The 14,937-nt window shown below is 38.8% G+C and overlaps 1 protein-coding gene across 1 annotated transcript in view; it reads right to left on the minus strand.

Moving 5' to 3' along the window:
- Fgf2 (fibroblast growth factor 2 (basic)) overlaps nt 1-14,937 on the minus strand; it is a gene marked incomplete at its 5' end in the record, with an annotated part of 54,226 nt that extends 39,289 nt beyond the window's left edge. The window contains 1 exon segment of the mRNA XM_013515320.1: nt 14,796-14,937. Within this exon segment, the coding sequence (XP_013370774.1) occupies nt 14,796-14,937 (142 nt within the window).

Genomic DNA, 14,937 nt, shown 5'->3' on the forward strand with positions numbered 1-14,937 from the left:
TTGTCAAAAGCTACCACTAATTTGTGTGTATGTATGTGTGTGTGTGTGTGTGTGTGTGTATGTGCACGCATGCTGGGGATTGAATACAAGGATTTGTACATACTAGAAACTACCACAGAGCTATATCTTCACCCCATTTGCCTCTAAATATTGAAGCATTATTTTATACTAAATTATGACAAATATTTGCAGTGCAAGTGAAAAGGGTATGAGAACAGAGGGCAGACACTAACTTTGTTGGACATGGCAAAGTCTCTGGGAAGAGTTTACACCATTTCTTTTTTCTTTTGTCAGGGGGTGGTTTCCGGTAACAGAAATCGAACTCATGACCTTGCGCTTGCCAGGCAGGTGCTGTGCTGCTGAGCTAAACCCCCAGCCCCCTACACCATTTCTTAAAAATCACTATTTCTGTTCAAATTCCTGCTATATTATCCATGTGGAATTCTGGCCATGAAGCTGTAGTCTAAGCACCAAGAAGTCCAGAATGCACAATTAATTGCTTGTTGTCCTAGACAGAGGTCATATTTTGAGAAGACAAAGGAAAAAACTGATTTCCTTATGTCAAATAAGTGAAACTTGTTTCGTAAGTTTATCTTCAAGATTAAACAATTATTATTTGTAAAACTGGCACAAAACACTTTCTCAAAAATTTCATCCTTCAATAAACACTCAGTAAGTACCAGGGTCCTAGGAACACACTGGTGAAGTCAGACCACACGCTGTCCCTCTCCTGCAAGAAAGAGGCATCTGCCTGATCACCACGGCCATCTCACTGCTGGTTTAAACAAGACAGAATCCTTCATGAATTTCATGTCACCCCTCCAAAAAATTACGTGTGCCTCCCTTTTCCCATTCTTTACCAGCTGAGATGTCACTGTAATTCAATTGTCTTTTAATCCAACACCCGCTGTATACAGTTTTGTAACATATGAACACACTGTACTAAGCCTATTAGCAAAACAGTCTTCCCAATTTCACTTGAATTATATTTGCATCATGTTACTGAGTTTAGAGTAAAGTAAAGACTTCTAAAGACTTGTAAAGACTTCTAAAACAGAAACATCTTCAAAATAGAATATATCTCTTTTCACTTAACGTTTTACAAATGCCTTATCCCAAAATAAGGACAAATGTTAATAAGTCTTACATTTAAAGGTTAACACATTCCCACTGGCTTGAACCACTGGCAGTACATGCATGACTATCCCAGTGGGCAGCTTGAAGCACTGGTGGTACAGATGGATCTAATCACTTTTATCAGCCTTTCTACTAACAAAATTAGTAAGTTTGTAAATGGACTGAATGTAGTTAGTTTCTGGAATTTGAATAATTACTGCCCAAATATAAATACTAATTAATAATATTCAGCCAGGCATGGTGGTGCATGCCTGTAATCCCAGCACTTCGGAGAGTGAGGCAGGAGGATGACCGTGAGTTCAAGATTAGCCTGGGCTGCATAGTGAGTTCAAGGCCAGGCTGAATTTCATAGAAAGACCCTGTTTCAAATAAATTAAAAAATCAAAGTTAAGACTACTCATATCAGGGGCTGGGGATTTAGCTCAGCGGCACAGCACCTGCCTGGCAAGTGCAAGGTTTTGAGTTCAATTCCTGGTACCAGAAGAAAAACGAAACAAACAAACAAAAATACTACTCATATCAATTAAAATTACAATAGTTAAAAAATTTGTGTATTTCATTAAATTAAAAGAAATTTATATTCATTAATTTCTTTAAAACATAAAGGCAGCTGATTTGTGCAGCATGCACAAAATGTCATACCATGTTTGGCTTTTTTTGCAGCCATAGTGGCACCTATTTTTTCAGACAATTTCAGTAACATTCTCTGTATCCCTTGCCTCCATTTCTGATAATCCTAAGTAACCTTTTGTAAAGTGAATTTTTTTCAGTAATTTGTGCCCGTAGCATCTGATCATGGATGAACAGTTCATAAATAATTAATTCTCTAAATTTTAACATGGACATTTAACAGGTATGATTTTATATATGCATTTACAACAAAGAGACTGTATTGTGTTTTTGCATATCATTTTAATGTTTTCCTTAAGGAAGTATAATATGATGGCTTCTGATCCATTAAATCAATATCTTTCTTTCATTATTTTCATCAAAGACAACATCAGGTTTTATGTTTCTAGGTTTTCCTATCACCAATGCACATGTATGACTTTCACAAGTCATTAACATACAAATGGCTCTTTTATCAATCCATTTAACATATTTTATACCAGGTGGATTTTCTGAGTTTGATTCCTGGTACCTAAAAAAGTTTATGATTTTGCTGTGTTTTTGCTTGTACTGGTAAACATTTGCAACTTGGCTATCGTGTGCTGCAAAAATATATTTCTTTTTACAAAATTTCTTGTGCTAGGGGTATATTTGAATAATAATTATCTGCATATAATATACAGTGTTCAAACAATAAGCTGCTCATTAATTTCAAAACATCATAAGAATGCCATGCTTGAAAGGGTTTGCACTTTTTCTAACATAGGCATGTAAATCATAGGTGTAACCATTAGGCCAATATAATTTCCTATGCTATTCCTGTGCTGATTTGTGTTGATATGTTGGTAAAAATTCAGGTGTCCACACAATAAAAATCATACTTTCATCTTTCACTACATTTTTTCTAGGATTTACTGCATTCTTGAATATATTAATTCTTTCATGATTTTTCTAAATTTATTTAAGGGATTCTCAGTTCTGCATGTGGTATTGTCAGAGAAAAATAAACAGTTCAAAACTGTCAAAAACTGATCACATTGAATGGCATTCTTTTTGTGTTTTGTTTGTTTATTTGTTTTGTCTTTTTGAGACAGGGTCTCACTATGCAGTTAAAACTGTCTTGAACTCACTTTGTAGCCCAGGCTGGCTTTGAACTCTTGACAACCCTCCTGCCTCAGCCTCCCGAGTGCTAGGATTACAGGTGTACGCCACCAGGCCTGGCTTGAATGGCATTCTTTATATGTCCACAGGCATACCTATTATTTTCAGGCAAATATAATCTAATATCTTGTAATGGTACTATCCCTGTAATTACTAATATACCTATAAAATTTTCATCGTGCTAATTGTAACAGATTCCCAGCATTACTGATGTTTTCTTCTGGCACTAAAGTTGCACTGTATGGTATGTATATATTTATTTCATCTAGAATTTCAAATATGTTATCAGATATGAGTAATTGACACAACACAAAAGAATCACTGCAATTAGTATTATTAGAAGTTCCACATTTCACCGCTCCATGTGCTCACATTCTAGCACATTTCTCCTATCAGCTGTCATTCTTCCTCTTGCTCTTCTACATGCATATCCAAATCCATGCTATATCCACAGAATGTATTAGCCACAAGATTAGACTCAGGTAATTCCAATGCACCTTCTTCTGAGGAGTAACGGGTAGGTCATGAGCTTTTCCTCTGATGATCTAATTTTACAGATGCGTCTAATGACTCATGCATTTTCCGTGTTTGACCCTCTTAAGGGGAAACAATTTTATAAAAACAAAACACTCTTAAAATTGAGAAATGAATAGATTATATTTGTATAATATAGATTATATTTCTGTATAATATGTATACAAAATTATATATTACTTACAAGTGAATATGAGAGGAACTACCAAGGAGCAACAAAGAATAATAAAAGAAAACTTTACCATTGAGTTTACTAATAATCTAGCTGTGGAACAACAAATTGTTTTTGGTTTAGTGTCTCATATTAACAAAAGTGCATACACAGGTTACTGTATAACATCAGACCATTAAATTCAAATCAGAGCTGCCTGACAGCGAGACATGCAAACTATGGCCCTGCCATGACACATTAAACATTAACTATGACTCCAAATGCCTCCAAATGTCTCTCTGGTAAGATGAGAAGTATAGCAGAAGAGGACCAACAGTGCAAAATGCGCAAGTAGACCATTCTGCAATCAGAATCTCAAAATTAAGAGATATATTTCCTCCAGTCACCATCAATTTGAGTAGTTATCCAGCCAATGAGTAAATGACATCTCGCCCCACACATACACGCACACCCCACCTCCACATGAGCCAGGAAAGAGCTATAAGAAGTCAAATGATACTTGGCATACTTGGCAGAATCAAAAGAAAACACCATACAAGCAAATAAACATAAAAAAATCAGGGCAAAAAAGTAATAGGAAGAGAAAAATATATAAAGAAGACATGCAGCAGGTATTGAATTATAAGATTTATATAGACAATATATGCCATATGTAATATTTGTGGTAGTAGAAAGAATCCTATTTATAATCTAAAACAAAGTCTGCTCATTGAGTGCTAAAAGTTCAAACAGTAATCTCTGAAATGGAAATCTCTTTCACTTTCTTCCATTTCCTATTTATGTAATGACCACCCCAAAACACATGAATTGTTTTCCATTTGCAAAATGATTCAGCTTAGAAAGGAGTAGAATGAGTCTGGTCATTCAGCAATTTCTCCCACCCAACCTTGCAGACATCACATCACAAGGACTATGTTTGAGTCATTGTGACTTACAATTTCTACCCTTCCAAGAGTTTTACAGATTGTAACAAATGCTAGCTCAAATCTGAATTAATATTGAGATGAAGCTCTCTGTGGCATTTACCACCTCCAAAAAAGATACTAAGAATTTGCACTGGACGCTTCTCAATCTGAATTAGTTATTTACTGACTTTAGATCTGAGAGAAAGAGAAGTTGACATAAGGTTAATGTCTGAGTCAAATTTGATTTTCCAGGTCTACTTCCTTAATTAGAGGACTATAATAAGTTTTGGAACTAAGGATCAATACTAGACAAAAATACAGATAAATTTATTAACAGCTAAAGAATATCCACAATAAAAAGTGATTCTAGCAAATGATTCTGGTTTACCTTTATTGCTTTCTTGAAATAATGTAAAAGGTTTGCAGGAGAGAACTATAGTGCCACTATGTTCAACCTACCTACAGTATTTTACATGCCTCATACTATGGTGTTTATGCTTGTTTATTTGAAGTTCTAGCTCATCTGACAAACACATGAATCTTCTTGTGGGCTTCAAACTGGTAATTCTTTTTTATCTATTCCTCAGTTAATGTAGCTCAGCCACAGGGAACCTGGGTGAGTAAATTCAGCCTCAGACCCCTCAGAACAGAAAAAACTGCTGGGTAGTAGTGTCTAATTTTTTTTTTTAAGAGAAAAAGAAAAACAAAATTGCAAAATAAGATAATAGGAGGGTAACAATGGTTAATACATTGCGTATTGTTATTTATATTCATTACTCAGAGTATGAGATATAAGCAGTTAATTATCCAAACAATATTAGCACAAACCTTTCTTTTCAATGAACTAAAAGAAATTAGTAGTATAACAATTTTAACTATCACACACACACACATATGTGTGTGTATATATGGTTTTTTCTTTTGCTTTTCTCTTCCTTCTTTTCTCCTTTCTCCCATCCAAGTTTCTTTTTCCTTTTGAAGCCTCTTCCCATTTCACAATATCTATTGTACACTTTGGCTCCTATTTATTCTTTCAGATTCTCACACTAAAAAGACAATACAATGTTTACACATGGGTGTGTCTGGTTTATTTCACTTATGAGTATGGTCTTGAGTTGTATCTATTCACCTATAAGTCTCCAGTTCATCCTTCATTATGGCTGAGTAGTACTCCATTGTATAAAAAGACCACATCTTTTTTATCTGTTCCTCAGTTAATGGGCATTGGGATTGTTTCCAAGATCGAGCTACTACAAACTGTGCTCCTATAAACATGGGTGCACATATATCGCTGTGGTATGATGTTTTTAAGTCTTCTGGGAAGATACCCAGAAGGAAAATAATTGGGTCAAATGGGACCTCCAATCCTAGTTTTTTGAAGAATCTCCACACTGTGGGTGCACCAGTCTACACTCCCGCAAAGAAGGGTTCCTTTTTCCCCCAGGCCCTCCAGCATTTGTTATTAGTTGATTTCTTGATAATAGTCATTGTTTCTGGGGTGAGATGGAATTTCAGTGTTGTTTTAAGTTGCATTTCTCAAATGACCAGTGATGTTGAACATTTTTTTGTAAATTTATTTGTTGTTTGCATTTCTTCATCTGAGAAGTATGTATTCATCTCAGATGCCCATTTTTGGATTGGGTCTTTAAACCTGTGAGGTCTGTGAGGTTTAAGTTTTTATATGTTCTCAATAGTAATCCTTTGTCTGAGGAACAGTTGGCAAACATTTCTTCCCATTCTGTCAGTTATATCTTCACTCTGTTGGTGGTTTTTCTTGCTGTACAAAAGCTTTTTAATAAGATGAGATCTCAGTTGTTGATTCTTGTGATAGCTCCTATGTAATTGCAGGTTTTATTCTTAAAGTCTTTGCCTACACCAATATTTTCAAGTTTTACCTATTCTATCTTCCAGTAGATTCAGTGTTTCTGTTTTAATATTTTGTCTTTGATCCATTTTGAATTGAGTTTAGTGCATAGTGAAAGATATGGGTCAAATTTTAACCTTTGGCATGTGCAGAGCCAGTTTTTCCAGCACCATTTATTAAAGAGGCTATCTTTCTTCCAATGAATGTGTTTGGCACCTTTGTCAAACATAAAGTGGCTGAGTATGTCTGGAGTTGTTTCTGCATCTTCTAATCTGTTCCACTGATCTTCAAGTCTGTTTTGGGGTTTTTTCGTTTTGTTTTTTTTGTTTGTTTGTTTGTTTGTTTGCCAGTACCATGTTGCTTTTATGAATAGTGTCTAATTTTTTAAATGAAAATTCCTTACCACTTAGGAATTTCAAGTATAACTGGAAGACATGAAATTAAAACACAGCAAAATATTAGAGAGAATTTTACATAGCGCTTAAGGGAGATAGATACTGGGTGATGTGAAAAGAGTGAAGAACTGATCAGGACTGGGATGTGTAAGAGGATTCTCCAGCTCAGGGATCAGCCTGGTTAAGGGCTGAGAGGAGTGCGACCGGAAGGGAACCAACATGCAAGTTTATCTGGTGCCTGGTTAACTTGGCAAACAGTCTGAGCAGCCACTGCATATGAGGCTGGATACAGAAAACAGGACTTGACCCTTATCTACAAGGAGCTGAGAAGCCCAGAGTGAGGAATAGACACATAAACAGATAAAGAGTATTAAGTTCTGCAGCAGAGCATACACCAACAACTGTGTGACAGAAACCATTCATTCTCCCCAGCAAGGAAGGAGAAAGTTTCAGAGAAGACTTCTGAGCTAGTTCTTAAAAGATTCTTCCAGAGAAAGATAAGAATAGAAGTAGTGGGAGGGGACAGATAAGAAAAAGGATTTTCCAAAAACAAGGATCATATTAGCAAAAGTCAGTTGGTGAAATGGTGATACTTCTGTCACGTCAGAGAGAGACTATACTAAGGCAGAGCACTAGCAGCATCACGGGAGAAGGCACAGCAAGCAGAGCGAATAGGATTAAGCAGGGAGCTCATATGTGCGAAGGGAAACTCAGTGGTTTAATGCTTAAGCTGGCAGGAAAGGACAGATGGGAAATCAAGAAGAAGGGGAAGGGGGCTGAGGATTTAGCTCAGCGGCATACTGCCTGCTTGGCAAGCGCAAGGTCGTGAGTTCGATCCCCAGTACCGGAAAAAAAAACAAAAAGAAAAGAAGAGGAAAGGGGAAAGATGCACTACCAACACTGGGAAACACACAGGCATAAGAAGAGGAAGGCATCACAGATACCTCATGGGTGTCTAGCTTTGGAGGCCACAGGAACAATTTCACTACAAGCAGAAATTAGTAGCAAGGCTATTAGTTTAAGAAAATAATATTAGGCTGTTTCCACATGCTAAGTTGAAGCTGCGGTGGCGTACCTGCCCTCCAAGCAGCATGAGACACACGGACAGGGAGTCAGGACACAGACAGGAAAAAATGAGCTGCTGCAAACATACAAACTAATACACAGAAGAGACGACAGGGTCAAAACCAGAGTCTTCAGGAGCAGGAAAGAAAGACACAGGAAAAAGAGCACGGAAGAAAAGACAGTGGGATGAGTGTCAGGAGAATCCAGCTGAGGTAGTGACGAAAGCCAAGGAAGTCTCAAGAAGTGAGTGACAGACAGTAGCACCCTACACCAGAACAGGCTGACAAACTGGAAAAGGCCACATGATTGAATGGGAAGGCCACAGATATTCTCATAAAGAATGATTTCATTAGAATGCTAGGGACAAAAGCTAGAGTGAAAAAAGTTTTTTAACAAAACATAGGCCAGGCATGGTGGCACACACGTGTAATGCCAGCACTCGGGAGGCTGAAGCAGAAGAATCACTGTGAGTTTGAGCCTGGTCCAGGCTACAAAGTAAGTTCAAGGCCAGCCTGAACAGCATAGTGAAACCCTGTCCCCAAAAGACAAAAAAAAGCAAAAAACCAAAAAATCCCGCCACAGATGAAGAAAAAGAAAGTATGGGACTTCAGGGTATAAATCTCAAAAGAATAAACTACCGTGTGTAGTGCACCTAAGAAAAGTATATATCACATACTGCATGATAAAAATGTTACACATTTTTTAAGAAATTAAAACTCCTAATATAAGTTCTAAACTATTTTTCCTGAAAAATGATTACTCTTTTATGAGTTATCCTAAGTAGAGCTAACAACCAGCTTCCAAGATTCCCAAGTGCTTTCCAAACATGACTTTGCAATATATAATCACCTCCAGCAAAAACTTGAACACATCTACACATACATGTCACTATATCAAGAGAACTGCAAACCTCATCTAAGCTTTACACAGGACAAGGCCCATGAGTAATTTGTGCATGGAGAATGCTTTCATCATTCACCAACGTCTCGGGAGCACTCTCTGAGTTAAAGCTATTATGTTTTTTAATGATGACATAGAGAAGTAACAATTCCTATCTTAAAGGACCAGCATCTTTTCACAGTGCCTAAACTATGAAGTCAAGCACAGAATTCAGTCAGCTCACTGCCACTCTATGCAAAACACTTTTTTCTTGACTAACTTACTAATTATAAATCTTCACTATAAATTAACAGTGTATATAGTTTAATTATAAATTCCATTGTGATTATTCTTTTCAATAGTTTGATTATACCTGCAACATACTATTTAATAGTCATAAACCTTTGATTCATTTTTTTTTAAACTCCAAAATACCTTGAAAAAAATCCATGACCTTTCATTTCAAAATCCTGTTGGATAATTCAACTTGGAGGCTAAGTTAATTTGGGGAAGTCAATAACCCTTTGAAAATACACACACACACACACACACACACACACACACACACACACCCCTCACAGATTTCTGTAAATGAATCAGCATTAGGGTTACATTGGTCAAGTCACTTTGTGCATGAAGAGTGAGAGTCCAACTAGGACGAGATATAAGTTAAATACTGAATATTGGCTGCCTGTTGCATCCAGGCCCTTAAAATTTCTTCACACTAAAAATATCCCACAGGGATTTAGATCAGGACTAGCCTGGCTTCTAAGAGCCACACATTCTTACTGGCTTAATGAGTGAGGGAAGTTCCCTGGGAGTCACCACTTTTTTCATCTTCTCCTAAGATCTTGTGGCTATAAATAACCTAGTTTAGAGGGCCTCCTTGGCGACAATTATTAGTGACTTTGTTATAGTCAGCTCTGACATTATCTTTTCTTAACAGTGCACTTAACAAGGAAACAGTGAAAAATCATAGGGCCTCAATGGCATTTTCTAGTCATATTACTAAAGTTCCACATTGATAGCGTTACTCTGAATGATTTGGCAAAACCCAAGCATTAACTACTTAGTGAGCACTGACAAAAAAAAAAACAAATACAAAACTATATCCCTGACTTTGGTGTGCAGAAAATGACAAGCTTAACAATGAAACAGAATATACTTTTTTAGATAGAAAACGCTAATGAGGGTAAGATTTGTGTTTGAAAGAAAGTGCTCACTTGCCTTGCTCCATTTCACGGTCACAGATGCTTACCCCAGGGCAGCCTTCTTACAGATGTGTATTACAGGACAAAGAGAGGTCCAAGCAGGGTTTGAAAAATCAGCAAACACTGGATTGGAAAAATATGCAAAGACTATGGCACATGTGTCATTACCATTTTGTCCTATGAGCCTCTTGTGGTTTAAAATAGAAGTTCCAATAATGTGAAACCTTAAGCTGCCTTTTCAGCATTACAGATGGTGATTGATTTGTTAGAATCAGTGTGAAGATGAATAGCCAAGTTTTTGCTCATAACAAATGGTTCTTGTTTTGTTTATTACATCTGTAACATTCTGTTTTCAAATTAAACTTTAAAATCATGGCCATTCATATATAATAGGGTCATAAGTCAAAACGAGAAGACAAATAGAACCTGATTGTTACACCACTGGCAAAATCTAATTAATTACATAATGGTCACTTTATAAACAAGGAACAAAAACCCTCAGGGCATGTCATGAAGGGATGTTGCCTTTCATAGGCTTAAGTCATTTGGCATCAAATTCATCTTAAAAGTCTCCTAAGGTGCAATAATATCTACGACTCATGAAGAAACATCCTTTCATGGGTAACCAATTACACAATTTCCAGGATTAAATAAGTTATTAGATTCTGACATCATTTGTTTACGGCAAACAAACAGTACTACAGTAAATATCCTGTCTATTAAAGAGAATTAGTGGGACCCACTACCAGACATTACCAATAAAATCAGAGGTCTAGTATTATTAAACAAAAGGTTCTATTTACCCAAGGGCAGTGGTTACCTGAAGGTCAGGCGGCTTTACCCAAATACAACCCAAGGCACCTGAGGCAACTCTGAACTAGTCTCAGAGGGGTGACTATCTCAGTATCTAGAGCTAGGAAGTCTAGCCAAAGTGAGGCCAAAAAGCACTCTCCATGACTGAATGAAGACAAGGAGGGCTGCAGGAGGGCATAAGTAGGAAACAAGAGGCCAGGTGACAAGAAGCTTAGCTAGGAGAATGATCAACAAGCCACCTCAGGCAACTGGCTACATTGTCTGTCTGTCTGTCTGTCTGTCTGTCATACCTGGGATTGAGTCCAGAGCTTTCACACAGAGATATATCCCCGATCCTTTTTTTGAGACAAGGTCTCACTAAGTTTCCCAGCTGGCACTCAAACTTGAAATCCTCCTGCCTCAGTCTTCCAAGAGCTGGGAGTCCAGGCATGTGCCACTATGCCCAGCAACTGGTTATTTTTCTGAAGTTCGATTTGTTCTTCTAAAATGAGACTGGTAAACTAGAAGGTCTAAAGCCTCCATTTAAGTAGCACACACCCATGTTTTTTCATGAATGACACTGCACAGAACGCAACAGTGGCAAACAGCACAGAAGTCAGGCCAACCTGGACCCCACCCAGGTTCCACATGAGACTGGACAGGTCCCTCAGCCTCTCCAAGTCACTATCATCTGCTACCTGGAATAGCATGACCAATAGGCAGCCGCCTGTTGGGAGAAGCCCAAGAGTAGACCTAGCACTTCTACCTTCATTTTTCCCTAAATAAGAGCATCTGGAATAAATTTCATGCTCACGTGGACATACGCAGCACACATTTCATTTACTATACTCCACCACATGTTGTACATGCTGCTTAGGAAAAAAATGTTCTCTCCTGAAAGTCTACATGGCTCTCTTCCTGTTATGCACTCCCCTGGACATTAGAGGAGGCCTGCTGAGACCGGAAACCAAAAGGCAGGCAGGTGTGCAGCGTACATGCTAGAGAAGCAGACGCTCTGCAAGCACTCTTTTTAAACATCTTGCTCGTTTCAAGGATCTCGTGTTAAATAAAGATTATCCTAGGACTATAAGAAACATGCCAAAAAATGGGCTCCTTTAAGTGAAAACTCAAGGGCATATTCAGGTGTGAAGCAAAGCTCTTGTGTTCATTCTCCTTTGGGACCCTGTCCCACACCTGCTCCAGCAGGTGCTCCTGCTCCTCTTCTGCCCCTGACACCCCCCATCCAGCATCCCATCATTTATCCCATAGACTTCAAAGCACCCCTTTGCAAAGCACTCCTGGTCAGCTTGGGGAGAAGAAATTGCACTCGTGATTTAATTCACACTAGATGTTACAAATGAACACAGCCTTTCAATTATCTGCATTTTAGAGGACAGCTAGGCAGAAAGGATGGTGCCAAAGGAATAAATCACCAGTGATAGGTTTTCAGATCAGTTGGACCAAACAGTTTAAGGAACGAGGCCATGAGCTTTTCAACTTTTCTAACAAGTCTAGATATCTAACGTATACTTCAGTGGGAAATTGTGGTTACTTTTAAATATGCGTTCATCTCTCCATGTCTGCTGGCTGGCTTTGGGGAAATGTGTGGTTGAGAGGACATTTTATGTCATGCCATACTCATTTTCTTCCTTATATTTTTCCCATTAGTGTCGTCCGAGTATGGTCAACTATGAATATACCATCTACAGGTGAGCAAACCACACCGCACTTCACTTACATCTAGGATAGGCTATAAAAAAATGATCTCAATTCATCAGTTTCAGGTTTCCATGCTTGTCGATTACCTGGTAAACATGTCCTTTAAAAAAAGTAGTAGTCAACACAAACCTGGGTGAGTTATTCCACTCTTCACTTTTAATATCTTGTCTTTTGCTCCTTAAAAGTTGGCAGGGTTTACAGTGTTGGCATTAATGATATTTTGGGGTCAGAATATTTTTGGAGGGAGACTACCCTGCACACTACAGGATGCTTAGCAGCATCCCTGGTCTCTACCCTGTTGTCCCTGAAGATGCTTCCAGGTTAGGACAACTAAAAATGTCTCCACATACTGTCAAATGTAACAAGGGAGGCAAAACCACTCCCATTTAAATACCCAAGTCAAAGTAAGACTACAACAATGAACTCAATTCATAGTTGGAAAGAAAAGGTTAACAGCTGTTTTTACAAGGGTAATGATGTGGTATGCAGTTCAGAAGTATCACCACTCACTAGATGATGCATCGTTTTATTCTCAGGCAAGCAGCTTCAATTAAAAAATGATTCAACAAATAGAGTATTTTAAGAGTACTAAAAGTCCTAAAAACCTAATTTAGAAGTTAATTCTTCTGCCCGTTGGTCATAAGACATGCTTTTTTGAACAAGTTTGTGATACCAGAAGAGAATAAAACTAATTGGGATATATGTACGCCCTAATCAGTTGAGCTAATCTAGCAAACAACTGCAGAACAAAACTTCAAACACAGAGGCATATTTGCTGAAATCTACTGAAACTAATTCTTACATTTATAAGCATCTTTTCAGTTCTGTTGCACAAAGAACTGAATAAATAAATTTTAAAAATTATAACAGGCCTAAAAAAATGTAAAGACCTGCGTCTTTTCTTAGTTCCTACTTTGGAAGCAACAAAGACCCAACTAATACTAAGTTACACAGGAGGAAGAAGCTCTAATGTACTATTGTACAGTGGTAATACAGTAGTGGTCTATAATGTATATTTCAAAAAGGTAGGATTTTTAAGTTTTTACCATAAAAAAGTGAATAAATATTTGCCCTACTTTAAGCATTATACAATGTATCAGACGTCTTAAAAACACCACCTTACTCCACTGATATATGATTTTATGTTTTTACGTATCAGAAAGCAAATTTAATTACTTTAATTAAATTTAATTACTTTAAATTAAATTAAAATTTAATTACTTTAATTAAAGACCTAGCAAATACAAAAGCATATTTCCCATTGCTAGGGTAACTGTTTGATGGTAGAGTTTTCTCCTCTTCCCACTCCCACAATGAATAGATGGTCTTTTCGCAGCCCCCTAAAATAAACTCTGGACCCCTGGCCGCCCTTCTCTGGGGCAAACGGAAGATCAGATTCTTTCCCAGGGATCCATAAAGGAAAGAATGCCAGAACACAGAGCTTTTAAAACAAGGTTACAGAGCAGATTAAAATACGCTCTGGTTTTCACTCTCACTCCAAATGCCATCAAGAGTAGTCAACCGACCCGCTTCACGCTCTTTTCTCTAGACCAGTGGCTCTCCTGGCATGGTTCTCAGAACAGCATCACCTGGAACCTGCTAGAAAAGCAACCTTTTAGTCCCAACTCCAGGCCTCAGGGACTGAGCAACTCCCGGAATAGGATCCAGCAGTGTGTTATAACCCTCCAGGTGATTCTGATGGAACCCTAGTGTTAGACAACCCCTCACTCAGGCCAGTGCTCTCCCTAGAACCACAAATAGATTGCTTTTCTCTTTTATGGAAAGCAGAAGTGCAATTCTCATTTCATCCTTAAACCTTTTGCAAGGCAGATATTATGGCCACTTTAGGGATAAGAAAACTGGCTCTGGTGCTAAGTGCCGCTCAATGTCCCAAAGCTATTAAATGCAGGTGGAAGATAAGGCGTTGTACTCTTCATTACTGAAACAAAGGATTTGAGGCACTTCATTGTCAAGGCCAGGGGAACTGTTTCTTTGTTGTTTCCTTAGGGTTCTTTCAGCTTTCATGAATCAAGAAAGAAACAGAAATGGGTGAGAGTGGTGAGCAAGGACGCCTGGGGTCCCACCGATGGGAACTTCGGGGCAGGTCTGTGGAAGGGCGGGCATCCAGTGCGAACGTGCAGTTCTGCCGGGTCCCGCCTGTCTCGGCCCGAGGCGGTCGGAGCTCTGGAATCCGCTCGCCTCTCCTGGGGAGCGCCGGCAGCCCAGACGCCACAGGTGGGCTGCGCCCCGGGAGGCCCTGCAGCTCGGGGGAAACCGGAGCACCCCAAGCTCCGGGGACGTCTAACCCGACATCGCAGCCCCGCGGGAGCGGGCGGCGCCGGCTGCACTCACCGTGCGGGTCGCTCTTCTCGCGGACGCCGTCCACGCGGCCGTCGGGGTGGATGCGCAGGAAGAAGCCTCCGTTTTTGCAGTACAGCCGCTTCGGGTCCTTGAAGTGGCCGGGCGGGAAGGCGCCGCCGTCGCCGCCCTCGGG

This window comes from Chinchilla lanigera, unplaced genomic scaffold, assembly GCF_000276665.1.
Source record: "Chinchilla lanigera isolate Chin_1 unplaced genomic scaffold, ChiLan1.0 scaffold00027, whole genome shotgun sequence".
In the NCBI taxonomy this organism is placed as follows: domain Eukaryota; kingdom Metazoa; phylum Chordata; class Mammalia; order Rodentia; family Chinchillidae; genus Chinchilla; species Chinchilla lanigera.